This window comes from Oreochromis niloticus, linkage group LG7 (genome assembly GCF_001858045.2).
Source record: "Oreochromis niloticus isolate F11D_XX linkage group LG7, O_niloticus_UMD_NMBU, whole genome shotgun sequence".
Classification (NCBI taxonomy): domain Eukaryota; kingdom Metazoa; phylum Chordata; class Actinopteri; order Cichliformes; family Cichlidae; genus Oreochromis; species Oreochromis niloticus.
The window spans coordinates 16,576,658-16,600,583 of NC_031972.2; the positions used below are offsets into that span (position 1 = coordinate 16,576,658).

The 23,926-nt window shown below is 39.6% G+C and overlaps 1 protein-coding gene and 1 long non-coding RNA gene across 6 annotated transcripts in view; one reads left to right on the forward strand and one right to left on the reverse strand.

The window, feature by feature from the left end:
- kcnt1a (potassium sodium-activated channel subfamily T member 1a) overlaps positions 1–23,323 on the forward strand; it is a 58,694-nt gene extending 35,371 nt beyond the window's left edge. For all 4 annotated transcript variants that reach the window (XM_025908860.1, XM_013275252.3, XM_013275253.3 and 1 more), the window contains 23 exons: positions 1,098–1,181; positions 1,897–1,991; positions 3,887–4,067; positions 4,145–4,309; positions 4,436–4,572; positions 9,136–9,199; positions 9,325–9,433; positions 10,678–10,786; positions 11,816–11,965; positions 14,669–14,898; positions 14,983–15,199; positions 16,404–16,509; positions 16,652–16,824; positions 18,015–18,086; positions 18,186–18,320; positions 18,441–18,552; positions 18,642–18,743; positions 19,023–19,106; positions 19,200–19,328; positions 19,555–19,849; positions 19,926–19,988; positions 20,071–20,155; positions 21,620–23,323. In XM_025908860.1, coding sequence (XP_025764645.1) covers positions 1,098–1,181; positions 1,897–1,991; positions 3,887–4,067; positions 4,145–4,309; positions 4,436–4,572; positions 9,136–9,199; positions 9,325–9,433; positions 10,678–10,786; positions 11,816–11,965; positions 14,669–14,898; positions 14,983–15,199; positions 16,404–16,509; positions 16,652–16,824; positions 18,015–18,086; positions 18,186–18,320; positions 18,441–18,552; positions 18,642–18,743; positions 19,023–19,106; positions 19,200–19,328; positions 19,555–19,849; positions 19,926–19,988; positions 20,071–20,155; positions 21,620–21,737 — 3,015 coding nt within the window. In that variant the 3' untranslated portion in view covers positions 21,738–23,323. The remainder of the gene's footprint in view (positions 1–1,097; positions 1,182–1,896; positions 1,992–3,886; positions 4,068–4,144; positions 4,310–4,435; positions 4,573–9,135; positions 9,200–9,324; positions 9,434–10,677; positions 10,787–11,815; positions 11,966–14,668; positions 14,899–14,982; positions 15,200–16,403; positions 16,510–16,651; positions 16,825–18,014; positions 18,087–18,185; positions 18,321–18,440; positions 18,553–18,641; positions 18,744–19,022; positions 19,107–19,199; positions 19,329–19,554; positions 19,850–19,925; positions 19,989–20,070; positions 20,156–21,619) is intronic.
- LOC112847350 (uncharacterized) lies at positions 4,022–9,127 on the reverse strand. 2 transcript variants are annotated; one of them, XR_003220857.1, is made up of 3 exons: positions 5,191–9,127; positions 4,349–4,558; positions 4,022–4,162 (listed from the first exon to the last, which is right to left on the reverse strand). It is a non-coding gene; the product is annotated as an uncharacterized LOC112847350 (long non-coding RNA). The 2 variants fall into 2 exon arrangements; XR_003220856.1 differs by having other exon boundaries at positions 4,056–4,184.
- Positions 23,324–23,926: the final 603 nt, after the last annotated feature.

The window sequence follows — 23,926 nt, forward strand, 5'->3', positions numbered from 1 at the left end:
TTTTACAGTGTATGTCCACTTCTGGGAAGATTAGTCACTATCTTGAATGTTTTCCACTTTTGAAGAATCATTCTCAATGTATGAAGGATTGTATGCATTGTATAAATGATGGACGTCCTAATACTCCCTCCCAGATTGATGGGCAGCAACAGTTGCTTCTCAAAGATGGTTGCTGAGTTATTTCGTCCTCTGTATTGTGTTAACACACACCTGAATGCTGTAGACCAGCAAAATGCAAAAACTTCTGCTCCTGTATTACCCTCATTAGGTGTACTCACACATAATGATGGTCTCTTAATCAGGTGCATTTGATTATCAGCACCTGGGTGCTACTTAACCTCTTAGGTCCGATTGGTAGGGTGTACTCAATTTTTTACACACTCTTCTGCTTAGGCTTACTTTGCTAAATAAATAACGACATGATGTAATATGTCATGTTGTTGTTACTCCAAATGTATTTATCTGTTCTTAAGATAATGTTTTTTATTATATTAAGATAGATAGAATCTAAAGAGGGTGTACTTTCTAATGGATGGCACCTTGATTGTGGTGGCCAGATGGCCAGAAAAAAATAATCATTTCAAGCTCAGCAGAATTGTCTCTTTAAAGAAGTCCTGGCCTTGCTACTCTAAAACATAAAACAAGTTTCATTAAGGACTAGTTTGTTTGTGCCAAACTGCATCAATGTGCAGGACAATTGTGCATCTACCTGTCACAAGAGGGTCATGACAATTTTAAGTCTGTAAACATTCAAATCATTGCCCTTGCCTGAGCTGTAAATAATGCTGCATGCTTGCTTTGATTAACTCTTATATGAAAATGCTCAACCACAACAAGTACTAGAGAGGTAACACTGACATTTTGTGCAGATTGAGCTACATGGACAGAGAAGATAGAACTACAAACATTATAGCTGACTAAGACAGTGCAGAGTATTCCTCTTTAATGATTCTGGGTATAAAAACGTTACACAGTAATACTTAAAAGTTTTAATTTTCCCAGATAGCACGTTTAAGCTGCAGACATATGCCCCACTGCTGTGAGGTTTTTATTGTTTGAGAAAACTGTGAAATGAAGTGTTTTCTACCTCTCCTCAGATTTTCTGGCCCTCGATAAGGAACATTTTCATTCCTGTGTTTCTCAACTGCTGGCTGGCCAAATGTGCTTTGGAGAATATGATCGTAAGTCAAAGCAGTTAACTGAATTTTGTCTATTAAAGACCAGTTTTCAACAGCTTGGTTTTCTTCAGACGTTTTAACTGCACTGATTTATACAGGCCTTCGTACTCCCCGACATCCACACTGTAACAACAAAAAATCCTTCATTGGCTCTGCTCTGTTTGTGCTGCACACAGGAGGGAGCTCATTAGGGATTATTTTCAGTGCTGTGTGCATTTTATCATGTTGCTCTGCAGACTGCAGTGGGGAGCATACAAGAGTAGAAGCATCTGCAACCACTAAACTAATTCATAATTAAATTGAACAGGGGTACACACAGTGTTACTGATTTTAAGCATTTGTATCCTTGGGAGACACGGTGGTCCAGTGGTAGCACTCACTGTCACCTCACAGCAGGGAAGAGCTTAGTTCAAATCCAGACGGGTCGTTTTGCATGCCCTCGCTGTGTCTGCTTGGATTTGCTCCAGGCATTCCAGCTTCCTCCCACAATCCAAAAAACATGCATGAGGTTGGATTAATTAGAGATCCTAAATTGACTCTAGATGTGACCTATTATCTGTCTCTGTGTATTAACCCTACAACAGATTCACAACCTGTTCAACCTCGTCCTATGACAGCTGTGATAGGCTTCAGCCTCCCCCTATAACTCTGAATTTGATAAGCAGAAGAACATGAATGGGTTTGTAACTATAACTGCTGTATGTTGTTTATGGTGTAGAACGATGTCCATCGAGCGATCCAGAGGACCAACTCAGCCATGTTTAACCAGGTCCTCATTCTGATCTGCACCCTGCTCTGCCTCGTCTTCACTGGGTGAGCCTGCTTCTGCAGGGACTGTCAGCTGTTTGTAAAACCATACTGTTCAGAGTGGCAACATATTTTGTTTCTCTGTGTGTGTGCTGAAATGTGAAAGAACTGTGCAGATTTTTATTTATAATCTTAATAATTACTAAGCTATACTAAAAATGGCGATCCAGATAATTCCAAAATTATGGGAGCATAACTTTGACAGTGCTGTTTAGTTCACTGCAGGGTAGTTAAACTCATAGACAGTACGTAAAACACAGATGTAACCATGATTATGTGAGCTGTTAATTTATAAACTGTTGTTTTGAAGCCTGGAGCTGAGCATTTTCACCATCAGCGTCTTGGTTTTTGGAAACCAGAGGTGACAAGCAATGGTTGGCTCTGACTGAGAAATTGAGCGACTCTGTACGCTTGTATGGTAGCGACCTGCCAATCACAAGGCAGGCAGACTCCAAAATATACCCTGCTTTATTTAACTCTGAATGGGGCCATAAATTTAAAAATGAAAATCATGTTATACAGAAGATTCAAAACTAGCGATTGAGACCATAAACATGTTAAGAAATTTTTACTGAGGTCAAAAATCAAGGGTCAAGCAGAGTCATTTTCTTAGTCACAGTCTGACTTCTTTACAGAAATGAAGAAGTTGCCGCCGTTAGGAAGCATGCAGTTTACAGGTACTAACGCCTAGTTTCTGCTTCCTGTTGTCGACCTCACAAATAACTGTGCGTGAGTGTGAGGGACCAAGCAGCCAAGGCATAGAGGACACAGGAAAAAATGTCTTCAAAAAGGTTTTTCTTTATTTTAACCCTCAAAAAGGTTCAAAGGACAAAATTCAAAAACATAATTAGCGGGCCCATAAAAGAGGTCAACTAAATCTAACTCTACAAAAAGTAATTTCCAGAAACTTAAACAAACAAAGTGGACACAACTTAACTCACAAACTGACCTAAAACCAAAGACACATGAGGGTAGATTTTATAGTGGTTTGGCCAAACTATTTACACAGAATAGGGGGAAAACAAAAACACACACTAATATTAACTAAGCACTGAATAACATAAGTAAACCTAAAACACCCCCGTTCCTGATAAGCACATGGTTGGTCCTGCTGAGCAGGCATTTTGTTCTCAGGTAACTCAAAGAGAGAGAAACATAATTAATATAACAGAAAAGATTTCTAGAAAAACCACACAATGCTATTATGCGCGCGCCTCATAATATCAGTGTTAGGTTTAAATAAAATGATTAATGAAGAAAACTGCAAACCAAACTAATAAAGTGAACAAATGGACTGATTTACCCATGTGTGGCTGATGCCATCACAGTGAGAAAAGTGACGTCACAGCTCCTGGCATCCACCGTGCTTTGGTGTTATTTCAGCTTACTGTATACTCTTGCTTTTTGTGACCTGGTAAATGTGACACTGTTGCCACAGCCGAGTACAAAACAAGCGTACAAGATCAAATTTCAGTGATATAGCCGTACAGGAACTTAGACATTCCCAGATTATACAGTGGAGGTTGATGCAACAGCTTTAAAAGATGAGAATTTACAGTGAAAACGCAGAAAAGCACTCACCAGCTTTGTGCTTTGATTTCTTCTACTACTGGTTAAAGTATAATTGTAACAGTGAAGAGTGATCCAAACCATTTTTGCTAGCTGAAAAATGCTCAAAATGAATTCAAATATCAGTTATGAAGTCAAAATGACAAACAAAAGCTTAATGTTTATTTTTTATTATTATTTACACAAGCGTATTAGTTGTTAATACAGCATATTTATTCATCTATTCCTTGTGGCCTCTATGTCCAGGTTCATAACCAACCTACATGCTGTAGCTGTATATGCTGACTTTGTATTTGTTTGTATACATAGTCTGTGTAATCTGTTTGACACAGCACGTGTGGGATTCAGCACCTGGAACGAGCAGGCAAAAACCTCTCCCTCTTCACTTCGTTCTACTTCTGCATTGTCACCTTCTCCACTGTGGGCTTCGGAGATGTGACTCCCCGCATATGGCCTTCCCAGTTACTGGTAGTCATCATGATCTGCGTGGCCCTGGTGGTGCTGCCTCTTCAGGTACGAAGATAGTGAAATAATCTTTGGATCCGTTTACATTTCCTCGTGTGACCTTTGCGTCACTTGCTGCTTGTCAGTTTGAAGAGCTGATCTACCTGTGGATGGAGAGACAGAAGTCTGGGGGGAATTACAGCCGCCACAGAGCACAGACAGAGAAACATGTTGTGCTGTGTGTCAGCGCACTCAAAATAGACCTGCTCATGGATTTTCTCAATGAATTCTACGCTCATCCACGACTGCAGGTAACGACTGTTACATACGCATGCTTGAGGTTTACTTACAAGTGATAATGACTGACATGGTGTGTCTCCATTTACATAGAAATTCCTCTTTTGAGATACTGATGTGGTTCTTAAATAATCTTCAAGGATTACTATGTGGTGATCCTGTGCCCAACTGAAATGGACCTCCAGGTGCGAAGGGTGCTGCAGATCCCTCTGTGGTCTCAAAGAGTCATCTATCTGCAAGGGTCTGTCCTCAAAGATCAGGATCTGCTTAGAGCCAAGTAAGTTACAGTTCCTATAACTAGATTATACTTTAACTGTGACTTTTTCCAATATATAATCCTGTAAAAAAAAAAAAAAGACTCTTCACAGGACTGTTTGCAGTCCTGTTAGAAACTAATCACACCCTTCCTGCTTCCAATAGGAATTAAGAGGGTAAGTAACACTTAGCCCTGCTAATCAAATTTACTTGATTAACTGATCATCAGCAAGTGAGAACACCTCTACAAAATTTTGGCAATTTGCTAATCTTAACACAATTAAAACAATGCAACAGTCTCAGGAATCACACTGTGCAATTCCCAGAGAAACTGGACCCCAGAGCTCAGACTTTACAGGCTTCAGCTAGCATGTTAAATGTAGAGGTTCATGACAGTACAATGAGAAAAAGACTGAACAAGTCTGGCTTGTTTGGAAGGGAGAAAGTGACATGACAGCACAGCACAGCGGGTTTGCCAAGTTGCATCTGAACCACACGACTTCTGAAACAATGCCCTTTGCACAGATGAGACCAAATGTGAGGCCATCTGTCCAACAGCTAAAACTTGGGCTCAAACTGGGTCGTGCAACAGGACGAAGATCTCAAGACAAATCTACAATCTTGTTTATTATTTCCTTACGCCTGGTACAATTTCTTTTTGGTGTTATGGTTTCATGCCCCTCTTGTTTTTCCCACACTGTCAGTTTATTGTCTCCTTAGTCCTGGTCTTTTATTTTGGGACCTCTTGTCTCTTGTGTTTTGTATTCAATTCTGCTTCCCCTCTTTCATTATCTGTAATTAGTTTCAGCTGTTCTCCCACCTGTTGCCTGTTTCCTTGTTATCCTGTGTTTGTATATAAAGTCTCAGTCTCCCTTTTATCCTTTGTTGTATTTCTCCTAGTTCCATATTTCCTTTGAATACTAGAAGTTTTGGTTTCCTTGTTTTTGACTTGCATTATTTTGAACTTGGTGTAAGTTTAGCATTAAAGCCACTTTTAAGTTTACCTGTTGTCTTCCAAGTCCTGCATTTTGCGTCCATCTTCTATCTGCTACACAGCTGTCTGTGACACAAATGCCCACAAATATTAATGAAATGAAGGAAAGTTTCAAACTAGACGAGCTTCTGCATAACATGCAGGGGACGTGGTAAAAGTCTGGCTGGAACACTGTCCATCATTTACTGAAATGCTCCATGTTGGTGCTCATTTTGTGGGAAACTGAAAATTGCTTTATTATATAAAATTTTACAATCATTGTGTAAACTTTACATCATTGAGTTCGCAGAATAGCATTAAAGCACTGAATGAATACTGGGAGAGGAGAGGATGGGAGATGAGCTGTTGAAGCCCATATTATTAGTGAATGCAGTCCTTAGAAACCCACTGTTGTGTAAGTGTAAACATAGTCATAATAAAATACTGTTTTATTGTGTTTGCTTCACTATGTTTGGCAAGGGAGAAGACATTTTGAGAAGAGGTCAGAGTGATGTGAGAATTTTATTTCTAAATAAATTCAATTGGGCCCAAAAGTATTTGTGCTTGACTTCAAAAGAATGCTACTAGAATGAAAATGAACAAATGGAAACACAGCTTGGATCAAATGCGCAGTTAAGATGTTAAGATAAATGTCAAATTTGCCATTACAAAGAATAACATAGATATTGAAAGGGAAAGTTAAAAAATGAAATGGTTCCAAGACTGACCCTTTCTGAAATTGTTTTTTTTCCCCCTTTTTTGTGTCTCAGTCTGTGCATATTGCAAATAGCTCTGTGTGCTGTTTTTTTCAGTTTGTTTGTCTTTCTTGGTTTCCTGTTGATTGGTTATGTTAAAATATAATACTATTCCAGTGTCATATTCATAAAGACAGCTTTATGGATTCCTTTAATCATCTGACATCTGCACCTCATTTATTTCCAATTAAATCGTCTACAGTGGCTCCCAAAAGTTCATATTTCACATTCTGGGAAAGGTACTGATAATTCTTGCAAACTGTCAGTAGGATTTAAAAGACTATTGTCCTACCAATCCTTAATATTACCCTGATATTCTCTTCTTCTTTTCTTAGTAAATAGGCTTGTCAGAGCTATTGTTTGGCCTCATACTCAGACAACACTGTAATTATTCATTCAAGCTATACTCATTCCTTTTGAAAGTGAACCGATAGAGGGACTGCTCTTCTGAAGAAAGGCAACATAATCTGTCTCACATTCTTCTGATACTTTGGAGTTGTGAAAGATTTATGAGGGAGACTGTGGAACATTGTAACACTGATGAAAGGCATAAAAACTTGTTGTCAATCTGTATGTCAAGTCAGGTTTATTTTTGTAGCCATAATGACATCTATGACTCAGTTGAATTTTATTTATATCGTACCTCTCATACAAGTCCAATTTGACAAATATCCAGTATGCAGAGCTGCAGCCAAGCTTAAGCGATAAATCCAGGAATTTTGTACAGCGCATTACAGTTAGTTTGCATATTTGTGGTAATCGTATACAGTCTTGATTCATGTGCGGCTGTTTGGAAAACTTCACAGGGAGATTCTTTCAGTGAAGTTGTGACAAAGGTGACAAAGACAAAGGTGTTCAATAGACAGACCCATACCAGCAACAGCCCAGATATAAAGTGGGGGAAATAATTATTTTGGTCTTTTGCTTAATTTGTAGGTTTGCTAACTTAAAAATGGTAGTTTCATTTGAATTTTAATAGAGACAATATCAACCAAAATCCAGAAAAAATACATTACAAAGAAGTTAGAAATGTATTTGCATATGATTGAGTGAAGTAAGTATTAGATCCTCAAGCAAAACATAACTTAGTACTTGGTACGCTTGTTTGCAACAGCGACAGCAAGAAGATGTTTCTTGTAGTTGCAGACATCCCAGGAGGGATTTTGGTCTGCTCCTCTTTCCAGAAACTCTCTCCTTTATGTTTGTTGGCTGCTGCTTGGCAACTCAAAGCTTCAGCTGCCTCCACAGATTTTCTATAGGATTGAAGTCTGGAGACTGGCTAGGCCACTATATGAACTTAATGTGGTTCTTCTTTAGCCACTCCTCTGTTACCTTGGCAGTATGTTTTGGGTCATGGTCATAGTGGAGGACCCATCCATGAACTATCTTCAGTGTTCTGGCTGAAGGAAGGAGATTCACATGGCTCCTCAATGCAGTGAAATTGTCCTGGTCCCTTAGCAAAAAAACAGCCCCAAAGTATTTTTCCAACTCTGTGCTTGACTGTGAGGATGACTTTGGGTCATACTCACTATTTCTCTTTCTTCAAAGGCTGAGTTGATGCTGAAGAGCTTGATTTTGGTTTCTTGTGACCACAGCACTCTCTGAATCATTTAGATGTTCACTGGCAAACTTAAGACAGGTCTGTACATGTGCCTTCTTGAGCAGGGGGACCTTGCGGGCACTGCAAGATTTCAGTTCATTACGTTCAGTGCATAATGTGTTACCAATGGTGACTTCAATTCAGTTCAGTTTTATTTATATAGCGCCAAATTAAACAACAGTTGCCTCAAGGCACTTTATATTGTAAGGTAAAGACTCCACAATAATACCAAGAAAACAGAGAAAACCCTAACAATCATATAATGTTGGTGACATTGGGAAGGAAAAACTCCCTTTTAACAAGATGAAACCTTCAGCAGAACCAGGCTCAGGGAGGGGCGGTCATCTGCCGCAACCAGTTGGGTCTTCCTGTTATTGTAAGGAGAGGAAGAGAAGTTTTTTGGATTTTTTTCCATTTCTAAATCACATGAACAGTTGTTACCTTCTCACCAACCTTGTTGTCGTCTTGTAGTCCATTCTAGCCTTGATGCTCTTTGGCAGCTATTTGGTTTTGCGTGGTGGAGAAGTGCGAATGGAAGAAACTGATTTTATAGACAGGTTGAATAGGTTCAATTTTTTATTTCACTTAATATTATGCATATCAATCTGTAACTTTTATGTAATGTGTTTTCCTCCATTAAAATTAAAGAACCATACGAATTAGAGACTGTTCATTTCTTTGGAAGAGAGCAAATTCAGGGGATCCCCCACCATAGCTGCCATCTTTGAAAACATGTTATTAATAACTTAAACTGTAAACATAAACACACCCTGGTACTTCTCAGTTCTGTGCTGACTGTACAGCTGTACCATAAGGTATGTTGCAACTTTATTCAAATCAAAATTACATTAATGTAATGGATTATGTAAATTCACTGTATACATTTGGCAGGTTTCTGACAGAGCAATTAGAAGTCGAGGACTGGGCGTGTAGAGCTTATATCCTGCATCTGGCACTGTTTCAAATCCTCCCACACTTTGTTTTGCATTCTGCACTCTCCTGGCTCTGTTAATCATATGCAAAATCAGTCCCATATTCTCAGCACCTTCAGTATACAGTATATATTGTTTCTGCTTGTTTTGTCTGCCTGCAAGCGAGCAATGCTAATCTGAAAATTCAATCAAAGATTGTTGTTGTCACGTCTCACTGTTATCATTTTAGCTTTGTCTTTTGTGGATTGTATTTTCTCTGCTGCTGTTTTGTTTTTTTGTGTAACATGACATTTAATAATTTGTCAATTTTGTCACAATTCTGCAGAATGGATGATGCAGAGGCTTGTTTCATATTGAGCAGTCGTAACGAGGTGGATCGCATGGCTGCGGTAAGACAAAAAATAACAAATGACAAATTATGAACTATGCTGTAATTCTGATTTATGAGTTTTCAGAAATTAATGCTGTCTGTCACAGAGACAGCTGCATAATGTTTTGTTGTTTCCCCCCTCAGGACCATCAGACCATCCTAAGAGCTTGGGCAGTGAAAGACTTTGCTCCAAATTGTCCCCTATATGTCCAGATACTCAAACCTGAAAATAAGTTCCATGTTAAATTCGCAGGTGAGAGTTTCTAAATTAAATAATGAGTTAGCGATCACGCAACTACACGTTCAGTTAAGTCAGTACATTTTTGGACAATGACACAGTTGCTTTGTAATTTTGCCTCTGTACATCATCATGATGGATTTAAATGTAAACAGTTAAGGTCGACTGAAGCTGAGAGGTTTTATCCGCTTTATTTGATATGGAATAATGAGGGGAGAGGTCTCACCTGACCATGAAACTGTTTATCAGTCCAATAACCTTTGGACATCTGGCTAAATAGGAACTATATATATATAAAAATGGCTGTAATTCCTAAACAGTTAGTGCAACACTTTTATTAAACCCTTTTATTCACCCCTTGAATTAAAGTCTGAACTTCCAAAGCTTGATTGTGTGGTTTAAAATGCACTGTGGTGGTGTGCACAGACAAAACAACAAAAATTATTTTTTGCCCATAAAAAAAAGCAAATGGAGAATTATTTTACAGCCCACTTCTTTCCCTTTATATACACTCATTGGTCACTTCATTTGGTATACCTGTTCAACATCTCGTTAGCACAAGCAGCTAATCCATCACATGGCAGCAACTTAGTGGATATAGGCATGTAGACTTGGTTAAAGCGACGTGCTGAAGTTCAAAGTGAGCATCAGAATGGAGAAGAAAGCTGATTTAAGTGACTTTGAACATGACATGGTTGCCGGTGCCAGATGGGTGCTCTGAGTACGTCAGAAAAAAGAGGTCCAACCGAGTACTAGCTAGGTGTACATAATGAAATGGCCAGTGAGTCTATTTACCAGTAGCTTTTGTTCAGTCTATGGTAATCAGACGTTTATAAACCTTGCAGTTTGTTCTTTTACACCTAACAACTGCCCAAACAATTGGCTATTTCAGGTTTAAATGTGAGGCTAAAGCCAAGAGTTGATTAGCTTAGCTCAGCATAAATGTGTAACTCCCCATAACACCAGCTTGTACTGTAAGAATGAATGAGATTGTGATTTAGCAAGAATTTGGGGAGTTAAGTGTATTTGTTAACAAATACAAATCTGTAAGACAGCTCTGATTGTGCACGCAAGTAAATGCACACATGAACTTGGCTAAGCCTTACCGTATACTTGCCTTTGCAGTGATGATGGGGCTGATGCAACTTTGTACAGTGACACACAATATAATCACCCCATTATAACATTATTGCAAGTTGTAGAGTACTGTGAGTACTTCTCAGCCAGCTCTGCTGATCAACTATTTTCCTCATTTTCAGATCATGTTGTTTGCGAGGAAGAGTTCAAGTACGCCATGCTGGCTCTCAACTGTGTTTGCCCTGCCACCTCCACTTTGGTCACACTCCTTGTACACACTTCCCGTGGACGGTCAGTTCTTCTACAGAACCTCCTCAGGCTGTTTGATTACTCCTTAGTGAGACTGCAAAGTTCAAATTTCTTCACATTTTCATGTCTGCTGATGCATAAATAGGGCCCATGGAGCTGCCACAGAGAGGTGAGAAAGCCAAGCCAAAGACAAAAGTCCCAGCTCATTGTGAAGCTCAGCAGGATGTAGGAGAGAGTGCACCAAAAGAGAGAACAGCCGCCACCGAGATTGATTTCTTTTAGCATGTGTTTCCTTTGTAACGCCGTATGAAAAGCACTCCAGTGGAAAATGATTTTTTCACAGCATGCAAACAGATCGCGCTTAAAAGCTGATTTCAGTGCTCGAGGGAAACAGCATTAAAGAAGACTAAATAGGCTTTAGTTAGTGCTTGCTGTGTTCCTGTCAACCCTTCAGAAAAAAAAGCTTTGTGTATTTTCTATTCTGAATTTTTAAAATTGCAGACATTTTCCACACAGGTGTAACAATATGTACCTGAACGTACCGTATTTCAGTCTGCATGTTTCCTTCGCTTGTGTGGGCGTCTTTGTGTGAACCGCAGCTCATCATGGCGCTGCAGTGGGAAATAAAACGGGATCAGGAGTTACCAATCGTCACGAGCATGTTATTTTAATCGGAAATATGAAAGTTAGAGTGAGAAATCCAATTTACATGTCTTCTTATGCAAATATTAATAACTACTAAGAAGCAAGTCTGTAAACCACCACCTTGGGGTTGCTCTGAGCGTCTCTCACAGCCCATTAAACTCCATCAAAGCACTTGAACAATTACAGTAATAACCGGAAGTCATTACAAAGGGCATATTAGCACAAAACTGCCTGACTGACACAGATAAATTAAGCTGCCTGCTTTCGCCAGGAGACTTTTGTGACCCCAAGGGTCTAGAGGGAGGTGTGCAGCAAAGAAGAGAGCTTTTCTTTCACAATGGATGATTATCACTGATGCTGAATGGACTGAATAGGTTTACGTGTTAAATTTACCCATCCATCTGTATTTCCTCTGAATGATTCCAGAGAAGGACAGCAATCCCCGGAGCAGTGGCAGAGGATGTATGGATGTTGCTCCGGCAACGAGGTCTACCACATCAAAGTGTGTGACAGCAAGTTCTTTGGAGAGTACAATGGCAAAAGCTTCACATATGCCTCCTTTCATGCTCACAAGAAGTGAGTAGCTTTGTAAGCAAATGCATCTCCCTTAGAGATTAAAATGTTTGCTTGTCTGTTTAGCTTAGTGTTACACAGCATTAAGTGCTGCAGCTGTGCTTTTCTGCTGAAAGTCATATTCTGTGTGTCGCAGACTACAAAAACACTGGTTTTAATTTCATGCATGTTTAGATAACACTTCTGCTCTTGTTTGAAGAAAAAACTGTGCCAAATTGCTGTCTTGCCTAGAATTATAAAAGGAAGTTGATATCATCCTTATATCTGTCCTTTACAAATAAAGCTACTGGCATCAGCTAATCCTGGCTTGAAAACTGGAAACAGGTAGAAGCATTAGCTTGTCTCTGTCCAAAGGTATCTAAATCCACCTATCAGCACCTTTAAAACCCATCAAACAACTGTTCTGCAGAGGGCAGAGTTTAAAGTTTAAAAACTATTCAAGATTACATAGAATGAATTTGAAGCGTTATCTAAATTAATTTTCATTTCAAAGGTTAATGAGACCCAAAAACTTCATGTCCATTATATTCAGTTATATCTGATGAAGGCTGCCTAAAATTATGCTGACTTTGCACACACATAAGACTTTAGGGGCTTCTTCTTTCCGTCCAATAATTTTCCATAATTTTCAATTTAGAATTGTGTCTCATGTCTATCTGTTATACTGTCTCTGGTGCTACACACAACCTAACTTAGAGGTGACCAAAGATACCACAGTCTGCCCTGCACCAGTTCAACACCTGACTGTCTAATATACAAAGTTATATATGGTCTGGCGCCTCCACCAATGAGTGATCTTATTAAACAAAAGCCTAGCAGTGTTGCCAGGTCTCGAATGACTCGAGCCACTGTTAGAGGTGATTGTGAATTGGCATTTAGACGGATCACCTTTTTACAGAATGCTCTGTCATATCAGGGAGTGAGCTTCTGGAATAGTCTTCCACTGTCAGTGAGAGAAAGTACAAGTCTCCCTATCTTTAAGACTCACTTAAAAGGGTGGCTGAGGGACACACAAACATGTGATCATGTTTAATTGATCTTTATATTGGACGTGAAAAAGAATTAGTGTATTACAAAAAGGGAAACAACTATTAGTGTAATGGGTCAGTGCAATATCAGGACAGTCAGGGCATGTGTAATACTGGGGTTTGTGCAATATAATTGATGTGTTTCCGTTATTGTTCTCTGTATTGTCCTCTGTTGTCCCCTCTTCTTGTCATTGTTTGTTCTAATATGATGTGATCACTGTTTAAGTCCTTGTCACATGATCTGTAAATAGTGTCTTTGTATGTTTGTACTATTTTGTGTGTAACACCAACCTGCCAGAGGGTCTGCACATGGAAATTAGCCCAAGGCTATAATCTGGCATGTTCATTAATATGTATTGTCCCTCTTTCTAAATAAAGTAAAATTACACTAAATTAAATTAACACAGTTCATCACTGTACACTAAACAACATCACTGAAAATCTACCCAGTCTAACCTGCTCTTACCATCTAGTGTATTTTTTAGTAATATGGATTGAAACATTCGATTGGAAATTATGTGCTACTTTTAAAAAATTTCTCTGCTTATGCTTGCTCCACTTACCAAGTACACCAAACAGAACTTCTTATCTGAACCACGAGCGCATCGCAGCGATGAAATGAAAAAAAAAAGAATACATGCAGGCCAGGTCATCTGGTGACTTAACTGTCTCCGTGGCATCAGTTAAAAGGACAAAAGACAGCTTGTAAAAACTGACGTTGCTTGAAAGTATTTTGTGTAACTACCACTCAGATGTAACTACTCGTTAACTGAAGGTGCCGTTCTGGATCATTCCAAACTCCTTTAACCCCAGATAAGGAGCATGTGGCTCTGCCTATGGTGTTTGGAATGTAGAAAGTCTATCTGGTCATGACATAAGAATCACACTGATGCTCCATCAAAATAGGATGTAAGAAGCTCCATTTTGGGGTTTTTCTTGTGTTCCCATGTCTTTCATGTACAGTCTGGTAGCTGCTTTGTCTTGCTGGAAGAGTCCACTGCCATCAGGGAGTGGTATTAGTGTTGTGTTCAAACTAAAATCTACTATTCATCGGGATCTAAGAGAGAACGGCATATCATATTAGCAATTGAACTAGCTGCAAAACAATATCAGTCAGACGATCTTTTGTGGGATTGTATCAGGTTATCAAGGAAAGCTCAGTATTTCTTAACACCTCCTGTTTTGTATAATTTTAGCAAAGTGCTACAAGGAAAATTTATTTGATATAGGAATAACCTGCCAATATCAGCAAAAGACAACAAGTACATTTAATATGCATAGAGGCTAATTATTCATCTTGGAGCTCTCATTAAGATGCAAATTAAAGTTTTTCTTTTTTTCATGTTGTAAAATAAAATTAGCTAATAATACCTCAAACTTATACCTCTTTGATGACAACTCTGAGAAGATAGATCCGTTTAGATGAGAAAGAATGAGTAGAAACACCAACAAATATGCCTTAAGATTGCAAATCTTATTAAAGCTATCAATAGCTGTTAAGCAATTAAAAGACTTACTACTGAATTTTCAGTTTTAATTTGAAGTTTCTGTGCTCATCCAATCTGAAAATCTAGTCTTTAAACGTATGAGTAGAACTGCTCTTTTTCTTTTGTCCTCAGTCTTCTACCAAGCAGGTCCTTCAGGCGCTTTAGTCTAACAGCAGGTATGTGATCCCCAGGTATGGTGTTTGTCTGATTGGTATAAAGAGGGAAGACAACAAGAGCATCCTGTTAAACCCTGGGCCACGCCACATCATGGCTTCTACAGACACCTGCTACTACATCAACATCACCAAGGAGGAAAACTCAGCCTTCATCTTCAACCAGGAGGAGAAGAAGGGTGGTCCTGCTGGGGGACTCTTTGATGGGCCTTCACAGCTTCCTGTCCACAGCATCATTGCCAGCATGGGTGAGAAAGAAAACAAACTGATCACGTTCGATCAAACTTAGGACTGAGATTCTGTCATATGAACCAGAATGGATGTATTTACAGGTACGGTTGCCATGGATCTTCAGAATACAACCCCTCCTGACGCTTCAGTAGGTAAACTGGTCCCACCTACAGTAAATGGAGCTGGAAGCCGTAGGCCGAGCATTGCTCCGGTTCAGGAATTAGCAGACTCTGCCTCAATCTTGCCATGTGATCTGCTAAGTGACCAATCAGAAGATGACTCAGTCTTCACAGATGAAAAAGGCCACTCATCTACAGAGTAAGGATTCTGGTTTTCTGTGCATGTGTCAACACACGCAGTTTAATACCATCAATCCATTTTCCTAACTTCTTGTCCAGTTCGGGGTAGTGGGAAGTCTGGAGTCTATACCGGCTCTCATAGAGGGAAAGGCAGGTTACACCCTGCACAGCTCAGAGAGCCAGACAACCATTCACTCTCACATTGACAACTATAGATCATTGAGAATTACCAGTTAACAGGGAGAACATTAAAAAAAAAACACACACAGAAAGGTGGCAGATGGTAACTGGATTCAAAATCAGGACTCTCTTGCTGTGAAAATGCACGTTAAAGCCATTGACTGTATCTAAAAGATGGACATAGCCTCTGTGTTCATAGTGTTTATGTATTTTGAATCTACATTGTTTTTACTGGACAGCAAGGTTCAAAATATCTGGCTTCACAATTAAAAGGTATTGAAGTCTACTAGCCCATTGCTCATTTTATTTATAACTTCAGTTAACAACTTCATAGTGAGTTTAAGGTCTTAGTCACTGCCACTGGTGTTTGTTTTGTAAAATATGACACAGTTTTGAGTAAATAGATGGTACCTCCATCTATTATATACAGTCTATTCCTAAACCTATTTACAAGGAGACCAAGCAGAAACCACACCTAAAGAAATAGATTTGAAAAAAGACAGCAGGGAGTATTATTAGCGTTATTAGTTATTAGGCTTAAATTTTTCTCAGGTAGAACATGATTTTTTGTAATCTTATATTTTTGCAGTCACTTTAAGTTTGTATTCTTGTTTAAGTTCACAACATGAACTTTAGCATGCTGGCATGGGTTCATGTTGTTCTTGTTCAACTTGAACAAGAACAACATGAACTTTAGCCAGGGTGACATAAAATACACATTTAATATCTGCCAGCATTCTGAATACAAGGCATACATCCATGTACACGTGCAAATTAAGACAGTCTTAATGTTTAATACAACTACTTTATTTACTGTTTTGTAGTATCCTGCCTATATATTATGCAAGAAAAACAAACAATGTTTCTTACCTGTTTGATTTCTGTAGTGGTCAGTGCTACTGTACTGTACTCTTTAATATTCTCTTTTTTTTTCTCTAAGTAACAGAGACCAGTTTTGGGTTTTTTATTAAAAAAATAAAGGAAAGGAAAATCCTGTATGGTTTATGAAATGTGTCGTTCATTCTTTTTGCATTCGTTGCCAGGTATGTGAAAGGTTATCCCCCTAACTCTCCGTACATTGGGAGCTCGCCCACCTTGTGCCATCTGTTGGCTGAAAAAGCCCCGTTTTGCTGCCTACGTCTGGACCAGGTGGGCAGTCGATGTTCCTTCAACTTAGTCACTCAAATTACTTACTGCCTCAATCACTCCCTCTCTCCTCTCTCTGTCCTTCACTTCATAAAAGCAAGCCTAAAATACCTCCATGTTTCTGAGTTTTTTTCTGTCTTTGCAGGGGTGCAGGCACAACAGCTTCGAGGATGCCAAAGCGTACGGGTTTAAAAACAAGCTCATAATCGTTTCGGCCGAAACAGCAGGGAATGGTCTCTATAACTTCATAGTGCCTCTCAGAGCCTATTACAGACCCAGGAAAGAACTCAACCCTATTGTCTTGCTGTTGGATAACCCGTGAGTTCGCCCTCGCGGCGCGCACACACGCCTGCCACACGCGCATTGTCCCTTTCTTCTCCCTTCACTCCATCCTTCACCGTTTCACACCGGGAAACATTATGTATGTTAAAAGCCTGCGTCAGCCGAGCACTTAGGACACGGCTGTGGAGGCGGGACTCCATTGTCAGCCCTGATGTTAGGTTGGTGCTGTACCGCTTGCAGTGACGGTGTGTTTTGAGTGACAAAGAAAATAAAAACGCTGCTCTCTGTACCTCCAGACGGTCACCATGGTAACTTGCTTTGCCTTGAACCTGAATGATTTAGATTGCTACAAGGGGAGGAAAAGATGGAGAAAATGATTTCTTTGGAGAGCACTACGCAGGCTTTCATCCACAGCCCTGATGTGTCCCTTTCAGCCCCCACATGCCAGCTCTCAGGACTCTCATGGAAACAGACAGATAACAATAACTCTCCGTTCATGCAGCGCTCTCTCTTTCTCTCTTCCTATTGGTGTCGCACGCATACAAATACAAACACCCACGCACTTACGACAGCCTTGGGTCTCTAGTCAGCAGGACTGGGCAGATGCATATGCAGTAACGTTCTGTCAGCAGCTAAATCTCTCTGAGTGGACTCAGCCTGAAGACACTAACAGGGAATTAAAGCTACCATTTAGGGGCTTTGGGGAACCTGTGCTCACTGCTGCACATATTATAGGAGCATAGCAGCTACTTAGTCAAAAATCTTAATGCTTTCTACTTTAATAGACTTTATTTGATGTTTTGTCTTGTTTTTTTGAGGAGAGGTCAGGGCTATTTCATTTTGCCAGCTGAGATTTGAATGCCCATCTCATGTTATTATAACTCATCGCTGCACATTAAACAAAATGACAAGAAATGGCATGTCTACAAGAAATACTATTCATTTTTTGTGTAGCTCTTTTTAACAATGCAGCAGTTCAATAACAGAAAGATAAACATCATTAGTAACACTATTTTTACATAATGTCAGAAGTGTGGCTACACACAGCAAAATATTAAACAAGTATTAGAAGAAGCCAACATGTTTTCAGAGAAAGTAAGTTTGAGCTCTGCTAGCTGGCTACCGCTTTTCTATGCTTGAATTATACAATTATCTCTTTAAATTCTGTTATATATTCATGTAAAAAGGTTCATGAAAACTAAATGCACCGTATATACTTCCCCCAGGCCTGATAATCACTTCTTGGAGGCCATCTGCTGTTTCCCAATGGTCTACTACATGGCTGGATCCATAGACAAGTGAGACTGTCACATAACTTCTGCTTTCATTTTCAGTTTCGATATCTATTACATTCGCTTTTTTATATATTGTGCTTCTTTATTGTGTGTGCATTTCAGTCTGGACAGCCTGCTCCAGTGTGGGATCATCTACGCCGATAACCTGGTCGTTGTGGATAAAGAGAGCACCATGAGCGCCGAGGAAGACTACATGGCCGATGCCAAAACTATTGTCAATGTGCAGACAATGTTCAGGTAAAGTGAGCATGTTTTCCAGTCGTTCGTATGTTATTCATGAACCGCAGTCAGTTTGTTATGAAATGATGCCTGAGCTTCTAATTCCTCTTTTTTTTCTATCACTTTCTCCCACTCAAGGTTGTTTCCCAGTCTCAGTATAATCACAGAGCTTACTCACCCATCCAACATGAGATTCATGCAGTTCAGAGCGAAGGACTGCTACTCATTGGCTCTCTCTAAGTTGGAAAAGGTAAAAACAGCATGAGGGAGCTTATGGTTAGTTGCCCTGTAGGCCTTTACAGACGCTTTGCTTTTGTGTGTCCTGTCTCTCCCCCACAGAAGGAGCGTGATAAAGGCTCCAACTTGGCCTTCATGTTTCGCCTACCCTTCGCTGCGGGCAGAGTCTTCAGTATCAGCATGCTGGACACCCTCCTCTACCAGGTTGGTACACACTTGCAGCGAAACGCGTAGTCTGAGATGACTCTTTTTTAACACTAGGTGAAAGAAATGAGTAATGTCTGAATGATGGCTCATAGCAGCAGAAAAACAGCATCACCTGAAGATGGTGAGCAGCGTTACCATCATAAAGCACAAGTGCCCTCTTGTGTTCAGTGACTGATTAAAAAGTTTCCCCATTTCTTTTATCAATTGCATTTATAGCTGTCATGGCTATGTGTATGTATGAAGCGATACAAGTAATTTTCTGCTATTCTTTGTTAGTCTTTTGTGAAAGATTACATGATCCTTATTGCAAGACTGCTGCTGGGGCTGGATACCACCCCAGGATCAGGATACCTGTGTGCTGTGAGTGTGACAGAAGAAAATAATTAATGAAAACAAAGAAGCACAGTGCAGCCCATATGCCCTAATAGTATATGCTATCATGTGCTGTTCTAGATGAAAGTAAAAGAGGAGGATCTGTGGATTGGCACTTACGGGAGACTGTTCCAGAAGCTCTGCTCTTCTAGTGCTGAAATTCCTATTGGGATCTATCGAACTGAGTCACACATTTTCTGTACTTCTGAGGTGAGATCTAAGCAAGATGTCAGGCTATCAATCTCCAGTCCCAGAACTTAGTTATTAAATACACAAAAAACAAATGAATGTATGCAGTGATGTATTTCCATTGAGATCTCATTTTGGTGCTTGAGCAAAAACTAGAAACAGAAGAAAATGATTTACCTCAATACATAATGGTCAGCCTCCCTTCTTTAAAGCTGTGTAAATGTAACTTATTGTCTCTCCACCTCAGTCGCAGGTGTCAGTCAGCGTTGATGACTGCGAGGACACAAAGGATAAAGGGGACGAGTCTCGCAACAACGACCCGTCCGATCACCCCCTGCTGAGGAAGAAGAGCATGCAGTGGGCTCGGCGTCTGAGTAAGAAAAGTGTGCGGTGGCAGGGGGCAAGCCGGGATTCGAGCAAAGAAAACGCCCAGCGCATTGCCCAGCAGCGCCTCAACCTCTACAGGCGCTCTGAGAGGGAAGAGCTGTCAGAACTGGTCCGCAACCGCATGAGGCACCTGGGCCTCCCCACATCTGGATATGGTAATGATAGACACGAGAAAACCAACAGCTCAGTACTTAATCGTTTTTAATCTAACTGCTGTTTGTGTACCTGTAGATGACCTGACAAATCTGACAGCCAGTGATGTCATGAACAGAGTTAATCTGGGTTACCTACAAGGTATTCAGCTCATGATCCTGCAAATACAGTTTCATCATGGCATCGCCTTTTATGCTTGACTGTGGTGATGTTTGTGTTTCAGATGAACAGAACGATCACCAAAATACTCTCTCCTATGTTCTTATTAACCCATCTCCTGACACTAGGCTGGAGCTCAACGATGTTGTGTAAGTTTTACAACTTTATGTTGCTGCGTTCCCTTCCTCCACATCGTTCTATTTGGATGTATTTACATGGCTGCTCTAATCAAATTATTCAATGGTGAAGGAGAAAAAAAATGCCAGTAAGATATTAATGTGCACTATAATTAAAATAAAGTGACTTGCCAATATTTTTATGTTACTAATGAATGAAAGATTACTATTTATAATTTGTAGAAGTAAATCCATAAAAATGGCATATTAACTAATAGGGTTTTACGTGTTACAACTTTACATTTTTTATCAGTTTATTAGGCAACTAAGCTGTAAAGAGACAAAGGCTTAGCTAGTTTTTATAGTAGATTATGTTGCAACTAATGCGCAGAAATCGAAAAGAGTACTGGACTTAATTTTGTCTGGTGGCCAGAAGCACACCTTTTATAAATGTAAATAAAAGATTTATAATGAAGATTGCTGTATATGTAATATGTATATACTGTTTTGTTTTGTTTTTTTAATTAAAAGTTATGTCAGTAATATTTATAATCGCTTCAATTGGCTTTATATTGTAAAGTAAAGACACTACAATGATAGAGAGAAAACTCCAACAATTAGACGACCCCCTATGAGCAAGAACTTGGTGACAGTGGGAAGGAAAAACTCCCTTTTAACAGGAAAAAACCTCTGGCAGAACCAGGCTTAGCGAAGGGCATGACCGGATGAGGCTAAGGGGTGGGAGGGTGGGACAAAAGACATGCTGTGGAAGAGAGTGAGAGATGAACAATATCTAATTATTAAATGCTGAGTGGTGTATAAACAGAGAGTGAAAAAAGAGAAAGAAACACTCATGGGAAGCACCCGGCACTCTAGATCTATTGCAGCGTAACTAAGGGAGGTTTCAGTGTCACCTAATACAGCCCTAACTAGATGCATTATCAAAAAGGAAAGTTTTAATCCTAATATCAAAATTAGAGAGGGTGTCTGTCTACCGAATCCAAACTGGGAGCTGGTTCCACAGATTAGGGGCCTAAAAGCTGAAGGCTCTGCCTCCCGTTCTACTTTTAATTATCCTAGGAACCACCAGTAACCCCTAGAGGAGGGGTGTTGAACTCCAGGTCTCGAGGGCCGGTGCCTGCAGGCTTTAGATATCACCCTGGGTCAACACACCTGAATCAAATGATTAGTTCATTACCAGGCTTCTGGAGAACTTCAGGACATGTTGAGGAGATAATTTAGCCATTTAAATCAGCTGTGTTGGATCAAGGACACATCTAAAACCTGCAGGACACCGGCCCTCGAGGCCTGGAGTTCGACACCTGTGCCCTAGAGCATTAGAGCAAAGCGCTCTAATGGGGTGATATGATACAATGAGGTCTTTAAGATGTCCTGGTCTTTTCATTCTTCAGTGAGCTGACTGAGTATGGAGCAGTTTTAATAATGGGCGAGATGCATCTGCATTTCATTGCTTTCTGCTCTCTTTCTCCCACCCAGCTACTTGATTCGTTCGGACCCTCTGGCTCACGTCCCCGAGGAGCCTCCTGTCCACAGCAGCAGCCTGAAAGAGAGACATGAGTCCAGCATGGACACCAGAGAGGACACCCAGCTCTGATACCCTGACAACCTTTATTGCTACACTCATTACCCCAGCTTCAGCTTCTGTGGGGGTCTTGTTGCATCCGTGCAGGTCTAGTCTGAAAGAGGACAATTCGTGCTACAAATTTTCAGCACCTGCAGTCTGCCACTGTATTATACGAGTGCCTAATGTTTGTCAGGTGACAGCTGATGTCATCGGTGACATTTTCATCCTCTTGCCACAAACTCTGTAAAAAATAGTGTGTTGGTATTTGTGAGAGCTCTGTTTAAATGAGCAGTCAGGGAAATGCTTGTTATGAAGTAAAGTAAGCTAACTGAAGGAATGTCAGTCAGTTTGATCAGAGCTAAAGATCCGGCCCTGGTTAGAATGAATCGGATTCATTTAGCCATTCAAGTATGAGCACAGAAATATGTCTTTGTTATGAGTGTCTTTGTCATTGAAAGCTACTGAACTCTGGTGGTTTGGTTTGAAGTATCTTTATTGGAGAAATTGTGACATTGAAGTTCAGGATTTAATCCTCTTTCCTTGCTTTTTTTTTGAGAATATCAGGTGATCATATTTTGAATTTCCCTGGATAAACATGTTCTGTTTACCACCACTCGCATAAACTCAAGCGTAACTTGCGACACTACATGACTCAAATAAAAATATATGCTTTAAACTCCCAAAGCTTAAATTTTGCAGCTGAAGAATAGAAGTAGATTTTTAGTGATGTAGATTAGTATTATGTACAAACAATGGTGGTTACTTATATGTTTGTTGCAGTGCATTTCTTAGACTGGATGAGGTATCTACTACTACAAGAGCTTAGTTCAACCCTTTAAACAGGCTGTGCCATGTATTCAATATTGTGTCATAAAGTATTTAGTTGATTAACACTATATTAGTAATTAGAGAGCGCCATTTTTCTTTCAGCACCGCTAAGTGAAACACTTTTGCCTCATAATATACAATTGTGGTTGCTTTGGCCTAATGTAAGAGTCTTTCTGACTCTTTGACTTCGTACTTATTTGAGTGTTGAACTTATTTATACTTGAGTCTTATTTTATTCGCACATTAAAGTGCTATATGATGAACATAACATACTGAAATGATTTCAAGTTGCCTATATTGTTTTTTACTATAGCAACATGTCTATTACTAAGCAATGAGATTAAAGGAATAGTCTGATGCTTTAGAGATTTTGCAAGAATTTTGAGACGACTGCTACTGCTTAAATTGTTTTAAGATAATGTCATTAAAATGTTAGCTTACTTTAAGATAAGCACCATAAAGGGGGGGAGCAACCAACCTGCCCAGAGGCCGCAATAGACTGAGCTAAGTAACATGTTAAATCTAATTTAGGCTATTTAATTATTTGAATTGTGAAAATATAATTTATGGATTGTTTATTGTGTTTATACAAGCCTCTGTTTATTCCTTCTTCTTCTTCTCTCAACAACCCAGAACCAGTTAATGAATAAACCCAAGAACAAACTTGTTCCTCTAAATGCACAGACACAAATCACTTATGTACCTGCATGAAAATATGGGACATTTAATACATTATTTATAGATCATTAAAGTCCTATTATTTAATAAAACAAGTTCTTGGGATACTTTCAGGGTGAAATCTGATTTTTGTTGTTGCCATAACAGGAAGTTATGATTTGGTTGTGATAGACAAATGTTGTTTTATAAATGGCCTTGAATGTATGTATGAAGTGGGTTGTATGAAGTGAGACGCTCCCTCTAATCTCTGTTTGAAAGATTGTAAACTTCAGATTGCTTCTAACTGGCTTTTGAGACCTGACCTGATTTTATGAGAAATGTGTTTGCCCTGATGAGCAGGAGGAAGCTGCAGCTAAAACTCGCCAATTTTCTTTGGTGCCCGATGAGGCTGACTGCACGAGTGAGTAAATCCCCATAAAATACCCTGTTTAAAAGACCATTCTTTACAGTATTAAAAAGTATGTCCGATGCAAAAAACATAAATATATGTAAACTCATGCACCTAACACTGGTGCTATTGCCATGGTTACCTTAATTGACAGGAGCTAGTTGGTGTATGCTTTGCTTCACTTCCACTGATTGGCATCACTAAACTGGAATCTGACACTGTAATTATGCTGCTGGTGATTTTTGAAGCATTTTTAATTGAATTTTCTCGCTAAAAAGTGATTTCACATTTTTACCTGTTCTTTCTAATAAAAAATGACCTGATA